Here is a 19,028-nt window from a genome sequence, read left to right on the forward strand (position 1 = left end):
TTCCTGTTCCGGTCTCATCCATCCATGCCCTGCCCTGAGAGTGATCAGGGTCCCCACCCTCAGCTCTCCCCTGCCCTCAGGACACCGCGGTGGTGCCACCCGGGGATGGCAGCAGGTGGCCATGACTGTGCAATACCCAACAGGAACAAAAATAGCGCCGGTGACCGCATGGGCCAGTGGCAATTTCTTCATCAGGGAGCGCGTCACCAGCGTCCCATGACTTGGAGAAGGGACCGAGACAGGAAGGAGAGTGCCCGGAGAGCCGCAGGAAGCTGCTGGCTGCAACAGTGTGGGGCTGATGTGGGCAAGCCGTGCCAGCGGCGGGGCACTGTCCTTCTCTGAACGTGGGACAGCAGGGGATGGATTTTGGGGACAGGATGGGAGCAGAGGTTCCCAGCACGCTCCTGCTGGGTCTGGCTGAGGACCAGGACCCCCTGGGGCCCCCACTGGCTGCAGCACCCCTGGGAAGGCACAGCCCCCACCCCGTGTACCCCACTTTGCCGTGCTGTCAGCAAGGGAAGAGGATGTGGGGACACGGTGGCAGTGTGACAGGGACATCCCCAAGCCCGGGGTCAAGCTCCTGCCTCAGTTCCTCCCCAGTCTGGCCCAGTGTGGGTCAGGGGGAGGACATAAATGTGGGCTTGGGTTTCTCCAGGGCTGTGATTTACTGTGGGCTGAAGCTTTAACCCGTTTTTTCACCCAAAATACCGAGCAGAGAAAGTGGCCGTGTCCCAGTCACCTCACAGTGGGACTCTGTCCCCCTGTCCCATGCCAGCCCCTGCCACCAACACAGGGACCAGCTCTGGGCAACCTTCCTGTGCTGCACAGAAATAAAAATAATAAGAATTTTATTGACTTATCAAAAACTGTGAAAATACCACTTGTGAGGGGCTGGGTGTCACCATTACCCCTCCATGACAGGTAACAGCCAGTGCTGGTGCTGAACCAGAGCCCCGCTGCCTCCTTGGAGATTTTTGGGGTGCCAGGGGTAACCCCAGCTCCAGGAAGGCTCTCCCCTCCATGGGGCTGGTCCAGGGGTGTCCCTGAGTCTCGTGGCCACCCCTCCCTTCCGAAGGGGACACATCCCATCAGCCCCAGGCTGTCCCCTATAGCACCATGGTGGCACATCACTGCTCTTTGTCCCCCCACCCTGTGTCCCCTCCACCTGGACACACCCACCCTGCCACCCACCCTGCACAGGCCAGGCGAGAGGGACAGGATGGCACACGGGGACTGACCCCACTCCTGTGGGCCAGTGCCCACTGCCACAAGGCCACCATGTCTCCAAAGCCACCCCATCCCCAGCACAGCGGGAGCGATGCTGTGCTCTGTCCTGTGCTGGGGGATCATTCCAATGAAAACTGAATGAACAGGGGTGGGGAGGAGACACCACGCCGGGACAGTCAGCGTGGGGACAGCCAGCCGCTATCTGCCACTCTCCTGCCGCTGCTGCAGCAGCTGGATGACCTCGGCAATGCCCTCCTCGGGGACCTGCGGGGGACAGAGGGGGTGTCAGCCTCAGGGGACACCCCGGGGCTGGCAGGGGTCCCTGGGGAGGGGCAGGGGCTCACCAAGGCGTGATCAAAGTTGAAGGTGCTGATGTAATAGGCCGAGATGTCAGCGGCCGCCAGCGGCTCCGCAATCTGCGCCACGATGCCACACTCGTCTGGGGGGCACAGGGGGTCTCAGGTCACTGCCATGGGGACATCCGGGGACAGCGGTGCCCTAGAGCACCCCCTGGGTGGCAGTGGCACAAGAGGGGACACGGCCACCACGGCCACACTCACCGAAGCCGAGGGGCTGTCCCCCAATCCGCACCATCCGCCACAGCTCCCCCGTCGAGCTGGTCAGCAGGAGGTCACTGGGGAAGCTGAGGGCGATGAAACCAAGTGTCACCCCCTCCCTGAGCCCCCAGACCCAGGGACAGAGGGACAGACAGCCCCGGGATGGCACCTACCGCTTCTGGGTCTCGGCATCCATCACGATGGAGATGTAGCCCTCGATGAGGGAGAAGGAGAAGAAGGTGATGGAGTCGAGGTCCTGGCTGCTGGTGGCTGCATCCCACGGGGGGCTGCTGAGGGGGAGGGGACACAGGCAGGGGTCACAACCCCAAAATGGGGAGGAGAAGGGCTCGGTGGTGGCACTGGGTGTCTGAGCATCATGCTGGGGTGCTGCAGGATGGGAGGAGAGGAGACAGGAGCAGGTGGTCCCCACAGGGTGTGCAGCTCACAGGTGACACCAGGTTTTGGGGCATTCTCAAAAGGCCACAGTCACTCTGGAGCAGGAGCATGTCACCAGAAGGGACCCCATCCCAGGGGACACGGGAGGACCCAACCAGGAGCATTCCCTTCCCCCGGCACCATCCCCACTGCCATTTCCAAACCCATCCCCTCCTGCTTTACAGTTTCCCCCCTGGGACTCAGTACAGTGCTGGCTTTGTCCCTTGTGTCACCTCGGGGTTCCCACCCCTCACAGTGCAGCTCCTGGGAAAGCAAAACTGGCTTGGAAAACCCATCCGGAGCCTGAAAACCCACTGGGACCAACGGCTGGGACCAATGGCTGGGACCAATGTCACCGCAGGTCAGGTGGCACCAGGCAAGGGGCCACCCCCATGGACTCACCTGTGGGAGTAGAAGAGGACATCGATGAGCATGGTGGCGATGGCGGGCAGCGTGTCGGGGGCCACCGTCAGGACACAGAAGCGGGTCTGGGGGCTCTGCACCGGGTGCAGCGTGGGGCTGGCAGCTGCCAGGGGAACGGCCGCGCATCAGGCCTGGGGACAGCTCGGGGACAGTCCCGCAGTGCCACCCCGTGGCCACCGCGCCCACAGCCCGGAGCCTCTCGGGGCGCAGAGGGCTGGCCCGGGGGTCCCAAAGGATGTGGGTGTCACCGGTGGGAGCTGCAGCATCTCGGCAGGGACTGGGTGGCCCCAGATGGGCATCCCCAGTGGGAACTGGAGCATCTTCGGGGAGTCCCCCAAAGACACAACTACCACTGGTGGGAGCAGGAGCACCTTGGCAGGGACTTGGGGGTTCCTGGGGACAGGGTGACCATGGGGGTCCCCCAGGATGTGGGAACCACCCATGGGAGCAGCATCTTGGTGGGGACCGGATGGCTCTGGGAGAGTGTGGCCTGGGGACAGGGTGGCCTTGGAGATCCCCCAGAGATGTGGGTTCCACTGGTGGGAACTGGATCATGTTGGTGGGGACTGGGTGGCCCTGGAGGTCCCTCATGGATATGCGCACCACCAGCTGTGGCTGGAGCATCTGGGTGGGAATGGGTGGGCCCAGGGGACACAGAGCACAATGTCACTCACGTGGCTTGGGCTTGAGGAAGCCATTGCTCGCGTCATCGCAGGTGACAGGGACACACTCGCCACTCTCCTCCCTGTAGATGTCGAACTCCCCGGCCAGCGTGTGGATCACCACGGGCAGGTCCCGCTCCCTCACCTGCTCCAGGGCGTGGGATCAGGGCCTGCACTGCCTCCCCTCCCGCGGGGCACACAGGGCCCGTCACTCACCAGGATGAAGTCGGTCTGGTACGTGGAGAGCATCAGCACCGAGACGTGGTGCTCGGCCAGCGGCGCGATGACGGAGCGCGCGATCTTGGTGACACCGGTGGCCTGGCAGCCGGGGGCCTCCCGCCCGTTGGAGACGACGCTGAGCACCAGCCACGTGGAATCTGCCACCTGCATGAACTCGGAGGGCGGCAGCTCTGCGAGGGACAAGGGACACTGAGGCAGGCGGCTCCACAGGGCTCGGCACAGAGGCGGTGCCAGCTCGGGCACTGCGTGTCACGCTGTCCCCCGGGTGATGAGCGGACCCAAGGCACGATCAGTGCCAGGTGTGGGCACATTGGTTTGGGGGTGCAGATGAGCTCCATCCACAGGAGGAAGGAGCCAAACGGGCCTCAGCTGCTCCACAATGGGATTTGACCATAGGGATGAGGGGGGGCAAGGCTACAGCTCCCCCAAACCCCGAGATGTGTCTCTCCTCCCTGTGCCAGCACCCCAGGCTGGGTACATGGGGGTGTTGGCACTGCACCCCAAAAACAGCACCACCAGGGCCCTGGGGCTGCCCAGCTCATCCTCTGCCCCCCAGAAGCCCCCAGCCCAGCTCCCACCACCAGAGATGCACAGGGGGCACTGGAGGAGACAAGGGGAGGGTCCTCCTTCTGTCCTGGGGGTCTCAGCACCTGGTGCCAGCCTGGTGGAGAGAGCCCAGGCTGGCAGAGCGCCACAACTGCTTCCCAAAAAATCTGCTGGTGTTGGCAGGGTGGGCACATGCCAGCTGCTCCTGCCTCCCACCCCCCTCGCTGCCACCCTCCTGCCCAGGAGAGGGGCTGGCACCACTCAGCCAGGTTGTCCCCTCCTCTCCGGGCTCCCTTTCCCAGAGAGGGACGGGCCAGGGCACCGAAGGGGTCTCCAATCTACTCCTCCCATCCAGGAAAGGTGGGAGCAGCTCCCACGGGAGATCACACAAGCCCCGGCCCTTCGGTGGGCACCCAGTGCCCAAGCCCCGCTGAGACCCCGAACTCATCACACCAGTGGTGGAGGCGGAGGTCGCACGGGGAGGGTCCCCACCCACGGAGGGGGACCCCAGCAGGGGACAGGCTCTGTACCCCTCTCCCAAACCCGGCCCGGGGCAGGGCGGGAGCGGGGCCGGATCCAGGGCCTCGGCGGGTGTTCCCAGCGCCGGTTCCTGTGCAGGAAGCGCCAGAACAGCCTCGGCTCGGGCCCAGGGCCCAGTGCTGGGAACAGGGGGGCGGGACAGGGACTCGGGGACATGGGGACCTGTCCCAGAACTCAATGTTTAATTGCTTTTCAACACCACCCTGGGCGAGGCTGAATGCAAGGGGACCCATCTGTCCCCGTGTCACCCAGCCCAAGGCTTAACCCTGATCCCCAAGGGAAGAGGGGGTGCAGCTCTCCTCGGCTGGGGGTCCCCCGGCAGAGGGGGGACACTGGCAGCCCCCAGCCAAGGGGGGCTCACAGGGCACTGCGGGGCCGCGGGCTCACAGCACCATTGTTCAGCACTTCCCGCCCTCCCCTCGGGATTCAGGAATATTTGTCCGAAGGCCCCGAAATAAAACAATACATGGGGAACAGCTCTGACTCCGGGAGAGCCCGGACGCGGTCCCGTCCCACAGCAAAAGGAGGCGAGCCTGTGACCTGGCCCTGAGTGCCCGTGGCCGGAGCACTGACCCTCGTTCCTTGGGTCATGGCCAAGGATCCGCTGCGCCCGGTTCCTGCGGCCTCGGCAGGAAGGTTTGGGCGTGGGAAGCCGGGCCGGGATCCGGACCCTCCGGCTCAGCCCGCTGGGCCGGTACCCCCGGCAGGACCGGTGGTGAGGGTGATGCACGGCACACGCCGGGGCACCAGCGGTGGGGACGTCACCAAATGACACATCCCTGGGAGACAGACTGGATTGGAAGGGATCAAACCTCCCCAGGACACCCCAAAACCTGGACCCCGCTGCCGGACAGGGCTCACTCCTGCCAGCCTGGCTGGCCCTGTGCTTTGCCCTGTCCTGCCAAAGCTCCAGTTGGCCCTCACCGGGCAGAGGGACGGGATGAAATCAGACACGGGAATGATGACAGGAGGGCTGCCAGAGCCTGGAGCGCTGCCCGCGGCCATCCCGGGAGGTCCCTGCGCCCTGCTTCGGGCTGGCACCGGGCTCTCGGCAGCCGGGTGGCAGCTCTGCCCGGGAGGAGCGAGGGCAGCCACGCCGGGAGAGCCTCGGCCGGGCAAGCCGGTACATCCCCGGCGCAGGCGCCGAGGGGACGGGATGGGCACGTTCCGAGGGAGCCGAGCACAAGCCGGGACTCGCTCCCTGCGGCCCAGGCGTGGAGCCGGGCTGGGGACGTGCACAGCTCCTGCCTGCGGTGCCAGCCCGCCCTGCCAGGAGGCCACCGCTCGGTACCTTTGAAGCCCTCCTCGTCCAGCATGACCGTGTAGTCCTCGGGGGTCTCCGTCAGACTGAAGAACTTGCATCTGAAGGAGAAGAAATCGGAGAAATCGGTGCTGCTGATCCCAAAACCGCCGCCGTTTCCCGGGGCCGGGAGTCGGGGAAGAGAAGGAGAAGAAGGAGAAGGAGAAGGGTGGTGGGGAGGGAAATAGGCCGGTACCGGCAGCGCTGGGGCAGGAAGAGCAGCTTGAGCAGCGGGTGGGTGTAGAGCCAGAGCCCGCGGCGGGCCAGGCTCAGCACCCGCACCCGGTGCTCCAGGATGTGCAGGTCCATGGCGGCCGCGCCGCCCCGGGACCCGCCGCCGCCGCCGCTATAAGGGCGGACACGGGACCGCCCCGGGACCGGCCAAGGAACGCCCCGTATCGCCCCGGGACCGCTCCGGAACCGCCCCGCATGTCTTCGTCAACGCCCTGTCACCGCCCTCATCGCCCAGGGACCGACCCGGGAACGCCCCGCATCTCGCTGGGACCGCCCTGTGAGCGCCTGCCTGGCCCCGGGACCGCTCCGCATCGCTTCGGGCCCCGAGCCGGCACCGCCCCGGTACAACCCCGGCACCGCCCCGGGACAACCCCGGCACCGCCCCGGCACCGCCCCGCACCGCGGAAAAGGCAACGACCCGGGCCCGGCGCTCCGGGAGCAGCCTCAGGTCTGAGCCCCGGGATGCCCGCACTGGAGACCCGGGGTAGCCGCACCGGAGCCTCGGAACCAGCCCCAATACAATTTGGGCTCCATGGGGCCCAAAGCAGCCCAAATTCAAGCGCCCCGTGGTGCCTGGAGCAGCTCCAACTCAGAGTCCCGGGTTATCTCCGAACTGCAGCTCTGGGGGTGCCCAGCCAAGGGTGACCCTCTGGGAGCCACTGCCAACCCCACCCAGCACCCAACCGGGTCCCAACACACGCTCAGCCCCAACACCAGGCCTGGAAAGGAGATTCACCAAACCAGGGCCACTGCCAGGAAAAGGGGGTTTCTGGAGGGAGGAATGGAGGTTTGGGAAGAATTCCTGCCTGCAGGAAGCAGGAGAAAAATGGTCTGGGCATCATTTTGGGATGGAAAGCTGGGCTCTGGGGTGTCATGGAATTAATTAAGGGTCCCCTGGCTCTGTTCAGCCACAAGAGCTGTGACAGTGGGAGAAGGGGGAAAGGCTGGGATGGGAGTGCACCCCGTGGCACCCACCAGGGCCTGGCAGCCACCACTATCACAAGCTGGGGCAGGTCTCAGCCTCCTCCCATTCCACTTGAAACAGGCAGCCCCAAGGCTGAGTGAGACAGTGGGGCTGGGCAGTGACAGAGCAGTGACAGCAGCATGGCCCACCCCAGGACACTGCCCAGCACCTGCCCCCCAGGACAAGGGCAAGCCAGGGAAGGTGGGACCCACGGAAGGGGTCAGGATCAGTGACCACTGCAGGGAAGGGTACTCCCCATGGACAGAGAACCATGGGTAGGGTCCAGGTCAGGGTACCCCCCCAAAGCTGGTACTTTCCTTTGCCTCCTGCCACCCTCAACCCCCCATCCCAGCCCAAGAGAGGTGGGAGCCAGGGCTGCGCCTTTACACACTCGCTTTATTGACCCCTTTGTACAAAACTGCTTTTCCCGCTTTATTTTACAAACCCACCACCCGCCCTTGGGGAGGGCAGGGGGGGCAGAGGGGACCCCACAACCAGGGAGCACCTGGCTGCTGCTCACCCACCCCGTCTCACCTGCGCTGGGGCCGGGGGGGGGCGGCAGTGGTGGGGTGAGCCCTGGCAGGGTGAACACTCCCCCTGAGCTGTGGGGAGCTTGGGGATGGAAGGGGATGGGATGGGGGGGCTTTAGCCCCGAAACTCGGCATCAAATCCTGCTGCCTCTAGCGCATCCTGCCTCGGTCCCTGTCCTGCCTTGGAGGAATAATAAATAGGCTCAGTGAGTAGGTAAGTTGGGTACTACATATAGGGCTACAGCTTGATATATCCTCACTAGATAAGAGGGGGGGCGAGGGGTCCCCCGGCTCCTCGCGTACCCCCAGTGCCCTGCGCCAGGCCCAAGTGCTCAGGAACCAGGGCTGGGGCTGCCCGGCTGGCGCAGGGTGGGGGCTACGGGAGGGAGCCAGGGGGTGATGGGTCATGGGGCTCTGGGACGGGGAGAAGGGCCTGAGGGGCAGCCCAGCCCCCCCAGTGTGGGGAGGGAGCTCGGGTGGCTCAGCCACCCCCTGCCCGGGCTCCCACCGCTCGTGGTGCCAGCACCCTGTGGGGTGGGCACCCAGCGCAGACCCACGGTGTCCCCTTTGGTCACCACACCTGGCCAAGCTCCATGGATGCCCCGAGAGGGCCACGCTGTTCTCAAGGAGCCGCACGGCCCCCCCGTCCCATCCCTCCAGCTCAGAGCCCCCAGCGCCGGGTGCCAGGGGTCCCCCTCGGTGTCCTTGCGCCCGGGTCCGTGCGCAGCCCCGCTGAGCCCGGCTGCCCGGGGTGTGGGCCGGGCCCTACAAGTACGTGTCCTCGCTCTCCCGGGAGCTCAGGCTCTCCTTGGACTGGTGGTGGGGGGAGACCTGGGGGTGCAGCAGCTCCCGGGTCGTGCCGGGCGCCCCGTTGCCCTCGGCCCCGGGGCCGTTGGCAGGACTGGCCGGGCCCTTTTCTCGGCTCTTCTCCTTGCTCTTGCGGGCCTTGGGCACGGGGGCGGGCCCGGGGGAGACGATGATGGGGGGGACGGGCTCCGGCGCTTTGCGAGGGGCGGGCTCCGCCTCGCTGATGGCCTTGGCGCCGTGCAGGCGCGGGGGGGACTTGCACTGCAGCTCCCCGTGCGTCTCCCGCCACTTCTTCAGCTGGATCAGGTGCTCCCGCTCGATCTGACGCTCTGTCACCGGCAGCTCGATGACCTGTGGGGACACTTGAGCCATCAGCGACAGTGACATCCCTCTCACGGCAGAGGCAACGCTAACCAAGCCTTTTGGGGGCTCCTCCGCCCACCCAGAGACAGCCCAGTGTGGCAGCACTGGGCCCCCAGACTGTACCCCAGTACCTCACCTCCTGCACCAGGAAGGCCTCCTGCATGATTTTGGGGCTGAGGGCCCTCAGCCTCTCCATGGTCTCATACTGGCCCTGGCAGGATTTGAGCTTGTCTGAGGAGCCCAGGGTGTGTTTGAGCAGCACCAGGCCCACCCGGAAGATGATCTTCACTCCTGCAAGAGGAGATGTGAGGCAGTGAGTGCCAGGCAGGACAGGGTGACACTGCCACCATGTCCCTCAAATGTACTCGGGCAGCAGATCCCAGTCCCACTAACAGGACATGCATGAGGGTGAATTTGGGATGTACATGCCTCCTAACCCCCAGGAAAACAGCCAACCTGCACACCCCAGGCATGTGGCTGCCCCAGACCTGCCCTGCTGCAGGTCCCATGGCCATGGGGAGGAGGATGCTGGGGAGCTCCTACCTTCGCAGAAGAACATGTCCCAGACGCGCAGCACGGAGCTCCAGGGCAGCGTGCGGGAGAAGGCGCACATGAACCACTCTGTCATGTACAGGATGGGGTCGATCTTCTGCTTGCTCAGGTGCTTGTAGGCCACAGGTGAGACCTTGTGCAGCAGTGAGAAGAGGATCTGTCCATCCAGCTGGATGGCTTCCTGCAGGTACAGGGACCAGAATCCCAGTGAATACTCCAGCCCTGAGATCAGCACCCAGTATCTGGCCCCAGCAGGGGCAGCCAACCCTCTACACCTGATAGAAGAGCAGAGCTGTGTCCCATGGATACTCCACTGAGACCCCCATCCCTGAATGTGGAATGCTTCTGGGAACCACAGCACAACAGGGAGACTGTGGGAATACCCAGTACCTCCCCAGACCCCTTTCTTTACCCATAGTGAGGAGCTGTTTTTGGACTGGAGATACAGAATCATGGAATGGTTTGGGTTGGAATGGACCTTAAAACACACCTCATTGCACTCCATTGCCATATGGCACCTTCCACTATCCCAGGTTGCTCCAAGCCCTGTCTAATTTGGCCTGGAACAGTTCCAGGGATAGGGTGGCCACAACTGCTCTGGTCACCTGTGCCAGGGCCTCCCCGCCCTCCCAGGGAACAATTCCTTCCCAATATCCCATCTAGCCCTGCCCTCTGGCAGTGAGAAGCCATTACCCCTCGTTCTGACACTCCAGGCCCTTGTCCCCAGTCCCTCTTCAGCTCTCCTGGAGCCCCTTTAGGTCCTGGAAGGGGCTCTGAGGTCTCTCTGAAGCCTTCTGTTCTCCAGGTGAGCACCCCCAGCTCTCCCAGCCTGGCTCCAGAGCAGACAGGCTACAGCCCTTGGAGCAGCTTCATGGTTTCCTCTGGACTAGCTCCAGCAGCTCCACATCCTTCTGATGTTGAGAACCCCAGGGCTGGAGCAGCTCTGCAGGTGGGGTCTCACCTGGGCAGGGCACAGGGGCAGAATCCCCCCTCCCCTGCTGCCCACGCAGGACACACAGCCAGGGCATGGCCATTCCTCACCAACCAGCATCCCCGAGTCCTTCTCCCCAGGGCTGCTCTTGATCCCTTCATCCCCTGCCCAGATTGATCCTTGCACTCCAACCCAGGTGCAGCACCTTGCAGGTCCCTGCCACTGCTCAAAGCACCATGAGCCCTTTACTCACCAGTTTCTCGCTGTAGTAGCCAGGGAGGTACTTCTCACAGATCTGCACCAGGCACCAGAACGCTTGCTGCAAGCCAAGGGACAGAGGGTGAGATCCCAGAGGACATCCCTGTGGCCCCCTCCCGGCTCCCAGGGACCGCGGGAGAGGGTGGGAAGCAGCAAAGCATCCCTGGGGCACTTTGGGTTGCCCTGAGCCGGGCACCCACTCATCAGCACCCCCCAAAGGGCCCCACACCCTCCAGGAGGTCCCAGCTCTGTCCCCTGAGCCGCGTGCCCGTACCTCGGCCGGCATGTGCATGAGCAGGACGGCGGCGATGGGCGCCTGGGCCTGGCAGTACCCCTCCTCCGGGCGGTACAGCGTGTACGCCTTCAGCACCCGGAACAGGTCCTGCTGCCTGCGGACACACCGGCATGCACACACGGCACACAGCCTCCCCCGTGCATCCCACGCCCCAGCCTGGGTCAGTGCCCCCCTGGGATCCCCTTTCCACACAAACCCTGGCAAGTGCTGCCCACAGATCCTGCCTGGATCTGGGATTTGAGGTATGGAGACAACCACGTGGCCCAGAGCGAGCCACAGACCCAGGGGACCCAGCTGCAGGCACAGGGGCACAGATGCTCCCCAACACATTGGGAGCAGCATTTGCCTGGTGAAACGGAGGCCGCGGGTTGCCACCTACTCCCTCTGCCCTCCTGTCATGGCAGTTCCCACCCACTGGGTGTCAGAGCTGGTCTGAGCCATCCTATTTTCAGTCACTGGATGTCCTGTGACTGTGGGAGTATAGGGAATGTTGGAGGAATGGGGAGGACACTGGGGACAGAAGTGTGGCTCCATGAGCTGGGACAGACAGTGCCCACCCCATCCATGGCTGCTGAGGGCTGGACACACAGTAGTAGCTCCACATACCCATGGCCTCCACGTGAGACAAACATCTCATGGAAGGGGAACTGCCGATGGAGATCCCGCTCGATCACATCCAGCCACTTGGGATCTCCTGTGAGAAGGTCCAGTTCCTGGGGAGGGGAAGATTGGGGTAAGCAACACCCTTGACTCCCCCACAAGACGTCTGAGATCCCAACACACACCCAAGCCCAGGCAGGAGCAGCCCCAGCACTGCCCTCTCCCTGATGGTGCAGGAGGGTCCCTGGCAGGACTCACATCAAACTTGCCCATGTTCTGCTCCAGTTTGACCTTGCTCCCAGAGAGGTACTGCCAGGCACGGCCCCGCAGCGAGGGCGGGATCCCCTTCTGGCACCGCAGCCGGATCTGCGGGAGAGACAAAGCTGTCACGGGAAAATCACGGAGCACTGGGAAACAAAGAGACTCCTGGGGGAAGGTGGGAGCCAGGCCAGCACCACGGCCACAGGCTGGTCCCCTGCTGTTTCCCAAACAAGGAGAAGTGCCCCTGAGCCCCTGGGATGCAGAGATGCCAGCTGGAACGGCAGTCAGGGCTGCACCAGCAGCATGGAGGAGCTGCCAGAGGCCCAGCAGAGCCTCTGTGGCTTGCAAACAGCTCCAAACAAGCCTGGCACTGCCTCAAAGCCAGATCCTGCTGGGAGCTGGAAAAGCAAACATTGGAGCCAAGGTGGGGAGCGGGTGGCTCTGTCCACATGGGAAGCGCTGAGGACACAGGGGAGGCTCCCCAGCCCCCAGTCCAGCCCCCTACTGCCCCGTGGGGCCATGGAAAGCAGGGATGTGCACCCTGATGAGTGTCTCAGCCTTTCCATCTACTCATCCTAGACAGAAGGGCAGGTCTGGTCCAATCTCCACACATGGCCAAATCTTGAGGCCCCTGGGGCCAGCTCAATGCCCACAGTTTCCTGTTCCTTGGCACTGGGCATCAGCCAGGACCAAAGTCCAGGCAAGGCAGTCAGTGCCTACCCTGTGTGGGGAGCTGAGCCAGCTTAGCCCTAGTGCTGCTTGCACCAGCAGGGACCAAAACAGAGCCCCCAAGATCCCACTCCAAGTCCTCATCACAGCAGCAGCTCCAAATCACAGAATCGTGACATGGTCTGGGTTGGCAGGGACAATAAAGACCATCTCATTCCATGGGCAGGGACCCCTCCCACTGTCCCAGGTTGCTCCAAGCCCCAGTGTCCAGCCTGGCCTTGGACACTGCCAGGGATCCAGGGGCAGCCCCAGCTGCTCTGGGCACCCTGTGCCAGGGCCTGCCCACCCTGCCAGGGAACAATCCCTGCCCAATATCCCATCCATCCCTGCCCTCTGGCACTGGGAGCCATTCCCTGTGTCCTGTCCCTCCATCCCTTGTCCCCAGTCCCTCTCCAGCTCTCCTGGAGCCCCTTTAGGCCCTGCAAGGGGCTCTCAGGTGTCCCTGGAGCCTTCTCCTCTCCAGGTGAGCACCCCCAGCTCTCCCAGCCTGGCTCCAGAGCAGAGGGGCTCCAGCCCGTGGAGCATCTCCATGGCCTCTTCTGGACTGGCTCCAGCAGCTCCACATCCTTATGTGTCCTTCTCCCCACAGTCCTCAGCCAGAGCCTGCAGCAAGGTGGGCCCCACAAGCCTGGTGCTTTCAGCACAGTCACCCCCCACAACACCCTGCAAAACCCCAGCACAGCCTCCACTCCTCATGTCCCTGCTTGGGTGGCACATGCAACCATGGCTCTGAGAGAAGTGGCCGACAGCTCCCAAATTCCCCCTAGGCCTCTCCTGCTTGCCCAGGGATGTGTTTCCCTGTTTGCTGGAGCAACTGGGGAACAGATGGTTGTTTCCAAGCACAGTACCATCACCTCCCCAGGGGGTTTGTTGCTCCCTCACTGGTTGTTTACAAGGGCAGGTCCTTTTGTGCCGGCAGGAAACACAGTGGATGATGCCCAGGGCTGCTGTGGGCAGCTCCAAGGCTGCTGACAGCTCCCATTTCCAGGCAGCTCCCCTTCCTGCTGACTGAGCTGCCAGGAAGGAAACCACCTCACTGGGTTTTGGTTCAGCAGCCCCTTCAGCTGGCCAGGCCAGCACCACCAGGGCTGAGCAGCTCATCCCCTTGGTCCCACATGGGGTCCTGCCATCAACCCCCCCATCCCACTGTGATTTTCCAGGGACAGGGAGTGTGTCTGGGCTGAGGGATGCTGAAAGCAAGGTGAGATGGGAGCTGCCCACCCACAGGTGTGCCCTCCTTCCAGCACACGGTGCTGGCACAGCTCAGCACTGTGAAGGATGTGGGGTCAGGCTCCGCTGGGACTGGGGCCAGGTAGGGAGCATTTTGGGATGCTGGAACAGTGCAGGTGTGAGCAAGCCCAGCAGGAGCTGGCCCAGGGATCCCTGGGCTGCTTGCCAACCCTGGTGAGGCAGCCAGAAAAGTACTGGGGTTTTTCAGAGGCTTAGGGAGCTCCCCCAGAACAGCAGGGACCTGCACCAAGCAGGCTCTTGCCAGACCAAAGATAGTTGACAGCATCCAAGGCCAGGCCTGGCAGCCTTCCCTGAGCAGCCCCAGGGATCCAGGCACAGAGCAGCATTCCGGAGCAGCCTCTCCAAAGCTCCAGGCATGGATTTTTGCTGCAGGACAGACTATACAGCACATCAGCCCCACAGAGACTCCCAGAGGCTCGGTCCAGGCACAAGGGAGCTGCTGTGCCAGGCACAGGGCTGCTGGAGCACTCACCCCATCCCGAAGGGTACCCTGTGGCACACGGCCGGAGAGTGGCGGAAATTGCCCGTGGAACAAAGAGCCCGCCTGCCGTGGCCCAGAAAACTCTCCCAAATCCTTTAAGAGCAGCCAAGAAACAGATGAGGGATTCCGGTGTAGTTCACCAGGCACTGAGTAGGGACAGCACTCCAGGCACACTGAGGGGTGCCAGGAGACTCTACCAGCATGGGGAGGAGAAGGAGGAGAAGGCCCTTTGGCCACTTTCTGGTACTGCTGTCCCATGCCAGCAGCCTCACTGCTCCCAGCAGACACACAGCAGCAACCCTGGACTTGCTGCATCCCAATTCCCACCTCATCTGCAGGCTCAGGGGATCAGGGAGCACCAGCAAACCAAGCCATAGAGCCAGCACACCAGGAGTCTTCCAGGGATCCCAGTCCACAGACCAGTGTCACGCGCATCAGGCTCAAACATTTCCTACATGGAGCTTTTTTTGGTCTGCAAGATGCTCAGAACAGAAGTTTCCATGAGCAAACAATTCCCATGGCTGCCTGCAGGCAGCCAAAGGAGCCCTAGGAAAGCTCCAGCCCAGCAGGGAAGAGTTGGAGGCAGAAGTGGGCTGGCTCAGGACCACTCCATATCCAGTTTCCAAGGGGAATGAACAGCCCATTCAAACCAACAGCATCATCCAAAGGCACACAGACGCTTGTCTGCAGGGAACCAGTGACACCAGGCTGCCCCAAGGGGACACCGCTGTGCCTGGCTGTCCCTCGCTGCCACCTCCCACAGGGGACACGGCTGTCACTTACCTTCTTGTGTTTCTTGGCCATCCACTTGTCCCAGTTGTTGAGCATATCCAGCCACTTGGACTCCCGCTGCCGAAGCACCTCCAAGGGCACCTCCTCCAGCCTGTGGGACCGGGAGGAAGAGGCCGGTCAGTGGGTGCCCAGCCCTCCGTACGGTGCTGAGCCCCTTGGCTTCCCGAGCACCCTGGGTGCCCCCCATGCCCAGGTGGCTGCACCCCTCAGGGCGCAGGGCTCAGGACACGCTCGGCAGCGCTGGCGCTTCGGCAGCTGCCGGAAGTGCTCGCCACCCGTGAGTGAAGTCACTGTGCCAGCACAGCAGCTCAAACCTCTCGGGAGCAGCCTGCACTGCACACACCACGCGCCGCAGCATCCCCAGGGACACACCAGGAAGGTGAGGGATGAGCAAGACCTGATCCCTGTGGCAGGGGCCAGCTGCACACAGAGAGAGCTGGGGCCATAAGCATCGTATCATCCACACAGCTCCAGCCACACTGCACTCCCAATGCCTGGCGCTGCTCCAGGCCCGGCGCCGAGCCCAGACCAGGGTCCCTTAGGAGAGAGGGGAGTGTTTTCCAGAAACGCCTCAGCCTAGCCAGGGAATCTGATTTAACCCTGCTGAGGCAGGGAGGAAGCTGCTGCGATGCTGAAGCTGGCACTAAGGCCTCCAACCCCCCATGGCACCGCATCTGTGCAGAGATGGGTGACGGGCAGCTCGGGCAGGCCCAGGCAGGGACATCCAAGGAGAGCAGATGCTCCTTCAAGCCATCAGTGAAGTCTCAATGCCTTCCCAGGCTCTGCTCCACACTGTCCTGTGGCCACACCAATCTCAGGAAAGGTCAGATCCTTCCTGAGGGCCTGAGGACAGTGGCCTGGTGCTGAGCATCCTCCAGCACCCAGCCCCACTATAGGCCATGCAGGCCCTGCCTCCTCTCTCCACATTCCGAGTGGGAAAGCGAGCGGCACGGCGAGTGCAGGGCCACATCCAGCTGGCAGCACTGCCCTGCGCCCTGCCCAGCCTTTCCCTGCCGAGTCCCACCCAGCACAGCGGGTCGGACGGGGCGAGCGCGATTATTCCGAGAGCAAATCTGCTCCCAAAGGGTCTGCTTTGCTTGGCTCCCCACCCTCCCCAGCACGGCCAGGCATGGCCGGCAGCTCCCCAGCCCGGCATGGGGATGGAGGCAGCGCTGGCCTCCAGCCGGGGCTCTACGAGGCGTGGGAAGCTCGGGAGCGCGGGACGCTGGATACAGGAGCTGGCTGTGAGCCTGCTGGAACCTCGCCAGCACAGACTGGAAGCTGTTCCCAGCCGATGGCTGCTTGGCAGCAGGCAGGGAGCGAGGACCGGCTGCATTTCATATGGCCCAGGCGGGAGGGTGGGGGCACTCCAGGCAGGGAAGTGACGGGATGCCCTATGCCAGGAATGAGCTCCTCTGCATCCATACTGTGGGTGACATCCCCACAGCTCAGCCCTTTGCGGTGCACTCAGACCCTCCATGGATGCTGGGATACCCTGCCTGTCCTTCCTCTGCTTCCCCTCCCAGTAGGGCAATCCCAATTCTGCCAGCCACAGCAGCAGGTCATGTATTCCCCTTCATCCGCTCCTGGACAGACAGTGAGCCAATAAAGCCCTGGAGCAGGGCAGGCCTGGGCCCCAGCACATGTGTGGGGTTCTGCAGGAGGCTCAGTCCCCAGTGACTGCAGCCACCACACTGTCAGCACCCTTGGGAGCAACCTCCAGCACCACGACCTTCATCCAGAGTTGCTGCTGCCTGCTGCACAGAGAGGGACACCCACCCCAGGGACAGCCATGGGAATGACAGCCAGGATAGGTGTCCCCTAAATGTGATGTGTGGCCAGGACAGAGTGCAGCATCATGGGAAAGAGAGGTCACACCATTCCCGCAGTGCCGAGGGACAAGGTTTATCACCCAGAGAGATGTACCTTGCCCAGAGCCAACATTCCAACCTCCTTTTCACCCCACAGACCCACCCAGAAACACCCACAGACTATGGGGTGTGAACACTCTTCTCCTCACAGACAGGGAAACTGAGGCACAGCTGGCACCAGAGCGCTCAGGTGGGCAAAATCCAGGGAGCCCGCTCCAGGCGATGTCCCAGCAGGAGAGGAGCTGGCTGCCACGCGTTGTCCCCACTGTCATCCTGACTTTCTCTGGGCGTTGTTGTGAAAGCAGGGCCAAGAAGGCAAACACCAAACACGCTGCCGAACCAGCTCAACAGCAACAGCACATTCCTGGGTGTCAGCACCGCCCTGGGGCCCAGTGTCTCGGGTTAGCCTCACTTCCTCCAAGGGCTTCCTCCACGGAGCAGGGTAACCACGGTGCCTTTGCCAGCACTACCAACAAGGGATCCTTGGAAGGACACCATGGCCTGGCCTCCTTGGCTTGACAGAGGCCAAAAGTCCACTGGAATCAGCACCTGGAGCTGAGCAGACGCTGACCTCAGTGTGCTGACAGCTCACAGATCCTAAATGGGGTGGACACCACTTCCCAGCCATTCCCCCTCTTCAGAGGGAGATGGGACAGCTGGAACAGCTTTTGGGGCTCTTTACAAAGCCATCATATCAAGGAATAGTATGGGATGGAAAGGACATTAAAGCTCATCCAGTGCCACCCCCTGCCATGGCAGGGACACCTTCCACTGTCCCAGGCTGCTCCAAGCCCCAGTGTCCAACCTGGCCTTGGGCACTGCTTCTCTGGGCACCCTGTGCCATGGCCTCCCTACCCTTACAGGGAAGGATTTCTCCCCAGTATCCCATCTAACCCTGTCCTCTGATAGAAGGAAACCGTTCCTCCTTATCCTGACACTCCAGGTCCTTGTCCAAAGGCAAGAGTCCAGCTCCCCTTGCAGCCCCTTAGGCACTGTGAAAGGGCTCTAAGCTCTGCTCGAAGCCTTCTCTTCCCCAGGCTGAAAATCCGCAGGTCTCCCAGCCTCACTCCGTTGTTCACATTCCGGCTGCTGCGGCCTCCGCCACGGGCACGAACGATGCCTGACAGCGGCCCCGCGCCCAGCCCGGGGGCGGCGGGGACAAACCCCCCACGGGGCGGGGAGAGCCGCGGCCGGCCCGGCCCAGCCCCAGGCCCGGCCCTGCGGGGGCCGAGCGGCCGGAGCGGACCGGGCCGGGCCTGGGCCGGCTCCTCTGTTCCTCGGTGCCCCCAGCGCCCACAGCACCCCCTCACGGCCCCGGCCCCGACCCCCCCTCACGGCCCCCACTCACGTCCCCTCGGCGCCGCGGCTGCCCACGATGAAGCCGAACTTATCGACGCGTCGCTCCTCGGGGCCGCCGCCGTTGATCTCAGAGTCGGAGCCGAGCGAACTAAGCTCATCGCCGCCAGGGTCGGCGAGGCTCTCGCGGGTGCCCGCCAGGCTGCGCCCGCCGGGCGAGCTGGGCCCGCCACCCCCGCGGCTCTTGGCCATGGCGGCGCCTCAGCGGCGGCGCGGCCGCTCCGCCATGCCGGGACACGGCGGCGGCCACGCCCCGCCCCGGCCCCGCCCCCCCTGCACCGCCATTGGGCGGGAGCAGAAGCGCGACCAATCAGCCGCCAGGATCGAGGTAAGGAGAGTCCGCCCACGCAGCTGATTGGTCAGGAGGACGGGGGGAAGCTGTCCGTCAAGCGCCGGCGGGTGTCGGCGAGGGGCGGGGGCTCCGTGCACCGGCAGTGGGGCAGGGCTGGGGTAGGAGGTACTGGGACCAGTATGAGACAGAACGGGAGGTACTGGGACCAGTATGAGACAAAACGGGAGGTACTGGGACCAGTATGAGATAGAAAGGGGCTGTCCTAGGTTTTGCATGAGATGTAACGAGTTCTATTGGGAGCAGGATGAGCCATAATGAGCTGTACTGGGAGCAGGAGTGGCCATAACACTGTACTGGGATCTGTAGGAGACACAAGACGGCTGTACTGGGACGTGGATGAGATACAATAGGTCCAGTGTGAGATAAAATGGGCTATGCTGGGACCAGTATGGGACATAGCAGAGCTGTAGTGGGACCAGACTGAGCCACAGTGGCACTGGGATGGCACTGGCACTCCAGGAAGGCTGGATA

The 19,028-nt window shown here is 63.5% G+C and overlaps 2 protein-coding genes across 4 annotated transcripts; both read right to left on the reverse strand.

Moving 5' to 3' along the window:
* Nucleotides 1–831: 831 nt before the first annotated feature.
* Nucleotides 832–6,397, reverse strand: CASTOR1 (cytosolic arginine sensor for mTORC1 subunit 1). Of its 3 annotated transcripts, none has more exons than XM_015643442.3 (9): nt 6,127–6,397; nt 5,922–5,992; nt 3,521–3,714; nt 3,317–3,449; nt 2,622–2,745; nt 1,958–2,071; nt 1,788–1,870; nt 1,576–1,666; nt 832–1,491 (listed from the first exon to the last, which is right to left on the reverse strand). In XM_015643442.3, the coding sequence occupies exons 1-9, from the start codon at nt 6,237–6,239 to the stop codon at nt 1,404–1,406; spliced, it is 1,011 nt and encodes a 336-aa protein (XP_015498928.1). In that variant the 5' UTR covers nt 6,240–6,397; the 3' UTR covers nt 832–1,403. The 3 variants fall into 3 exon arrangements, with proteins under 3 accessions (XP_015498928.1, XP_015498927.1, XP_015498926.1); XM_015643441.3 differs by having other exon boundaries at nt 1,572–1,666; nt 6,127–6,381; XM_015643440.3 differs by having other exon boundaries at nt 1,572–1,666; nt 1,958–2,074; nt 6,127–6,371.
* Nucleotides 6,398–7,504: 1,107 nt separating this feature from the next.
* On the reverse strand, nt 7,505–18,397 carry TBC1D10A (TBC1 domain family member 10A). Its single transcript, XM_015644285.2, has 9 exons — nt 18,198–18,397; nt 14,970–15,069; nt 11,723–11,830; nt 11,471–11,577; nt 10,844–10,958; nt 10,565–10,630; nt 9,372–9,561; nt 8,965–9,119; nt 7,505–8,816 (listed from the first exon to the last, which is right to left on the reverse strand). The coding sequence occupies exons 1-9, from the start codon at nt 18,395–18,397 to the stop codon at nt 8,424–8,426; spliced, it is 1,434 nt and encodes a 477-aa protein (XP_015499771.1). The 3' UTR covers nt 7,505–8,423.
* Between the last annotated feature and the right edge of the window lie 631 nt (nt 18,398–19,028).

The sequence above is a fragment of the Parus major genome, chromosome 15 (genome assembly GCF_001522545.3).
Source record: "Parus major isolate Abel chromosome 15, Parus_major1.1, whole genome shotgun sequence".
NCBI classification, from domain to species: Eukaryota; Metazoa; Chordata; class Aves; order Passeriformes; family Paridae; genus Parus; species Parus major.

Excerpts from the sequence above, each read along its gene's own strand:
- CASTOR1 (XM_015643442.3), bottom strand. The coding sequence starts at position 6,239 with ATGGACCTGCACATCCTGGAGCACCGGGTGCGGGTGCTGAGCCTGGCC. Across the intron at positions 2,072-2,621 it reads GTCCTCTTCTACTCCCACAG|CCCCCCGTGGGATGCAGCCA; the intron begins GTGAGTCCATGG and ends CCCCCTCAGCAG. Across the intron at positions 1,492-1,575 it reads ACCTTCAACTTTGATCACGC|GTCCCCGAGGAGGGCATTGC; the intron begins CTTGGTGAGCCC and ends TGTCCCCCGCAG.
- TBC1D10A (XM_015644285.2), bottom strand. The coding sequence starts at position 18,397 with ATGGCCAAGAGCCGCGGGGGTGGCGGGCCCAGCTCGCCCGGCGGGCGC. Across the intron at positions 11,831-14,969 it reads TGGCCAAGAAACACAAGAAG|ATCCGGCTGCGGTGCCAGAA; the intron begins GTAAGTGACAGC and ends TCTCTCCCGCAG. Across the intron at positions 9,120-9,371 it reads GGACATGTTCTTCTGCGAAG|GAGTGAAGATCATCTTCCGG; the intron begins GTAGGAGCTCCC and ends CTCCTCTTGCAG.